The sequence below is a fragment of the Danio rerio genome, chromosome 16 (assembly GCF_052040795.2).
Source record: "Danio rerio strain M-AB ecotype USA chromosome 16, GRCz13ab, whole genome shotgun sequence".
NCBI classification, from domain to species: domain Eukaryota; kingdom Metazoa; phylum Chordata; class Actinopteri; order Cypriniformes; family Danionidae; genus Danio; species Danio rerio.
In genome coordinates, this window is record NC_141036.1 from 57,842,501 (window position 1) to 57,847,500 (window position 5,000).

The 5,000-nt window shown below is 35.1% G+C and overlaps 1 protein-coding gene across 2 annotated transcripts in view; it reads left to right on the forward strand.

The window, feature by feature from the left end:
* LOC101882461 (mannosyl-oligosaccharide 1,2-alpha-mannosidase IA) overlaps positions 1 to 5,000 on the forward strand; it is a 356,204-nt gene that overhangs the window by 349,199 nt on the left and 2,005 nt on the right. For both annotated transcript variants that reach the window (XM_087288103.1, XM_087288102.1), the window contains exon 11: positions 3,737 to 3,852. In XM_087288103.1, coding sequence (XP_087144229.1) covers positions 3,737 to 3,852 — 116 coding nt within the window. The remainder of the gene's footprint in view (positions 1 to 3,736; positions 3,853 to 5,000) is intronic.

Consider the following 5,000-nt stretch of genomic DNA (forward strand, 5'->3'; position numbering starts at 1 on the left):
ACCAGAGGTTTATGAATGGAACAACAGATAAATGGACGGATGGATGGATGGATGGAACCAGAGGTTTATGAATGGAACAACAGATAAATGGACGGAGGGACGGATGGATGGATGGATGGACGAAACCAGAGGTTTATGAATGGAACAACAGATAAATGGACGGAGGTACGGATGGATGGATGGATGGAACCAGAGGTTTATGAATGGAACAATAGATAGATGGATGACTGAAATGATGGATAGACAGAGGGACAGATGGAAGGAACAAGAGATGAATGGATGGATGAATGGATGGAACCACAGGTGTATGAATGGAACAACAGATAGATGGATGTTTGAAATGACCGATGGACGGATAGACGGACGGATGGAACAAGGGATGGATAAAATGGATGGATATGATAGATGTATGTTTGAGATGATGAATGGATAGATGAATGGATGGATGAAACTGGTGGATGGATGCATGGATAAATGGATGGATGGATGGATGGAACAAGGTATGCATGAATGAATGTCACAAGAGGTGGATGGATGGAACAACAGGTTGATAGATGTTTGAAATCATGGATGGATGGATGGATGGAATGATGAAACACCCGATAAATGGATGGATGAAACAACTGGTGGATGAATGAATGGATAAGTGGAACACAAGTTGGATGGATAATGGATGGATGGATGATGGATGGATGGATGGATGTAAAACTGACAAATTAGGCGGAAATGGATAGATGGAACAATGGTTGGATGGATGGATGGATGGATGGATGGATGGATGGATGGATGGATGGATGGATGGATGGATGTAAAACTGACAAATAAGTGGAGATGGATGGATGGATGGACAAATGGATGGATAAAAGGATCAATGAAGGATTGATAGAAGGATGGATGGACAGGTGGATCTAGGTGGATGGAATGATATATATATATGGTAATGAAGGTCTGGTTATGGCTGTTATATTAATACAGTGGGTGTAACAGTGCTGAGCTCCTCCAGCAAACTGACATCTTAATTACCGAGTGCAGGAGGTGGAGGAGAACGCAAATGGATTTGTCAAATACATCTCTAAACCCAAATCACCAGACAATCCTAATTATAGTCTAGATGTCTACCATTGTGTGAGGTTAATAGATTATTATTTTGCCAAGTCAGCTTATTTTTTACTCAGTGCTCAAATTTAGCGGCAAATCTTTTGACTAACTTTAAGGTGACTGAAATAAAATCTACATCCAAAACATAAAATCTGATCTCAGATTGAATTATATGATTTTATGTTTTTTACGGATGCTCTGATGAACAGGGAGTAGCAAAAATAGAAACTTAAACTTTAATAATGGCATACTCACAAGTCTGTGTTAAGGTAAAGATTATAAATGCAATGTTGCTTTAGATAACAGCAAATACAAAAACATAAACAAATACAGTTGGAGATTTCTTATAGATGGAAATAGTGTTGTTTTACAGAAAGATTTTTTTCAACAATTTTTAAATAATAGTTTCACATAATAGTTTTATAGTTTATAGTTAAAATAGTTTTAGTTGTCATGATGACAATACATAACATTTTACTGGATATTTGCAGGATGAATGGATGGATTGAAAACTGACAGATAGTTTAAAATGGATGGATAGATAGATAGATAGATAGATAGATAGATAGATAGATAGATAGATAGATAGATAGATAGATAGATAGATAGATAGATAGATAGATAGATAGATAGATAGATAGATAGATAGATAGAAAACTGACAAATGTGTAAAAACGGATGGATGGATGGATGGATGGATGGATGGATGGATGGATGGATGGATGGATGGATGGATGGATGGATGGATGGATGGATGGATGGATGGATATATTGAAACTGACAAATAGGTGAAAAAAGATAGATGAATAGATGAATGAATCAATGAATGAATAGATGGATGGATGGATGGATGGATGGATGGATGGATGGATGGATGGGTGGATGGATGGATATATTGAAACTGACAAATAGGTGAAAAAATATAGATGGATAGATGAATAGATGGACGAATAGATGAATGAATGAATGAATGAATGAATGAATGAATGAATGAATGAATGAATGAATGAATGAATGGATGGATGGATGAATAGATTAATGAATGAATTAATGAATAGATAAATGGATAGATGGATGGATGGATGGATGGATGAATAGATGAATGAATGGATGGATGGATGGATGGATGGATGGATGGATGGATGGATGGATGGATGGATGGATGGATGAATGGGTGGATGGATGGATATATTGAAACTGACAAATAGGTGAAAAAATTTAGATGGATAGATGAATAGATGGACGAATAGATGAATGAATGAATGAATGAATGAATGGATGGATGAATGGATGGATGAATAGATTAATGAATGAATTAATGAATAGATAAATGGATAGATGGATGGATGGATGAATAGATGAATGAATGAATGAATGAATGAATGAATGAATGAATGAATGAATGAATGAATGAATGAATGAATGAATGAATGAATGAATGAATGAATGAATGAATGGATGGATGGATGGATGGATAAATAGATGAATGAATGAATAAATGAATGAACGAATGAATGAATGAATGAATGAATGAATGAATGAATGAATGGATGAATGAATGAATGAATGAATGAATGAATGAATAAATGAATGAATGGACAAATAGATGGACAAATGGATGAATGAATGAATGAATGAATGAATGAATGAATATATGGTTGGATGGATGAATGAATGAATGAATGAATGAATGAATGAATGAATGAATGAATGAATGAATGAATAATTGAATGAATGAATAATTGAATGAATGAATGAATGAATGAATAATTGAATGAATGGGTGGATGGACAAATGGATGAATGAATGAATGAATGAATGAAAGAATGAATGAATGAATAAATGAATGAATGAATGAATGAATGAATGAATGAATGAATGAATGGACAAATAGATGGACAAATGGATGAATGAATGAATGAATGAATATATGGATGGATGGATGGATGGATGGATTGATTGATGGATGGATGAATGGATAAATGAATGAATGAATAATTGAATGAATGGGTGGATGGACAAATGGATGAATGAATGAATGAATGAATAAATGAATGAATGGATGGATGGATGGATGGATGGATGGATGGATGAATAGATGGATGAATAGATGGATGAATAGATGGATGAATAGATGGATGGATGGATGGATGGATATATTGAAACTGATAAATAGGTGAAAAAAGATGGATGGATAGATAAATGGATGGATGGATGGATAAATGAATGAATAAATGAATGAACGAACAAACCAACAAACCAACGAATGAACGGACGGACGGACGGACGAAAGGACCGGATGGATGGATGGATGGATGGATGGATGGATGGGTGGATGGATGGATGGATTGATTTGCTCTCCTAAATATGACCTGGGAAAATAAAAAGAATTGAAATTTCACAGGAGGGGTGATAATATTGTTTTTGAATGGCACAGTGTGGAAAATTAACAATTTTCTCAATTTTTCCGTGTGCATGATTGTATTGTTAGTTGCTTTTTATTATTTTAATTCACACTGATGCTTTTCTGCCATTGAGAACCTCTGCTGTAGCATTACTGATGTAAGGGAGCATCACGTGACCTGTGTTGTTTCTTGTAGATTGTAATTAAAAGCATTGTAATGAAATGTCTTCACAGGCTCTGGAGAAGCATTGTCGTGTGGATGCGGGTTTCTCAGGAATCAGAGATGTTTACGCCTCCTCAGACAGTCACGATAACATGCAGCAAAGCTTCTTCCTGTCCGAGACGCTCAAGTGAGTTCATTATCAGCCTGATTTTCCTTCTGCAATCAGACATATGCAGTTGACATGTTTAATAATGAGCCATGAAGGATTCATTATTGATCTGGCTTCTGACTGACTGTTTAGACTTGATTATTGCAGTCAAATGTATACTCAGTTTTAAGGTAATCATTTGGTAGTCATTAATTAAATTTTTATTTTATTATGAACACTTTACTTCAGTCTCATTGACTATACAGTATACAGCATAAATAATTTCATTGACAAATCGGTGAGTGTCGAATCATCATGTTTTTAGTAAAGGTTTATTTCCAGAACCTTCACTTTCTGTGTTCTGAATATGATTCAGTTTCAATTGAGGTCACAAAATGTGGGCAAAGTAAGTGTATAAAGTATTAAAATAACAATTAATGAGTATTTTGGGTCCAAACTGTAATCTGATTGGCCCACTGCTGTCGAACCGACGGTGATGAGCAGCACTTTCAAAAGATGTAAGCAGCATAAGCACAGTGAGTGATAGTTCAGAATGACCAGTATAGCCGCGTTTGATGTCACCATGGGACAAAAAGAGTAGTAAAATGTGTTATAGGTGTAACAGCAGCATCAAATCATCAGGGTTTTAATAAATGGTTTATTTCCAGAACCTTTACTTTCTCTGTTCTTCTGTTCCTTTTAAATATATTTATTTTTTATTTATTAAATTTAATTGTATTAAATTTGTTTCAAATGAGGTAACAATCTAAATCTTGACAAAGTAAGAGTATTTAAATGACAATTAAAAAGTATTTTGGGTCCAAACTGTAATCTGATTAGTCCCAAGTTGAAGATCTTTAACTTGGGACGGCCTCTAAAAAACACAGCGCTTTAAAATGTTATGTCCATATCTGAACACCTGATTGGAAATCGGGCCGGATCATGCGGTTACAGTCTCGATTGGATTCAAATATATATGAGCAATATCACACGAGTAGCAGTGTGCTATGGTTGTGTATTAGCACTGGTACAAATGCAACAATCATTTGTGACATTGACAACAAGGGGGCGCAAATGGACAGGATGCAAACAGACAAAAATATACAGTGATGTACAGTAGTAATATACTAATGAAACAAAGTATTAGAATTCCTTGTCAACAAGCCTCATTATTATTGTGAACCTGT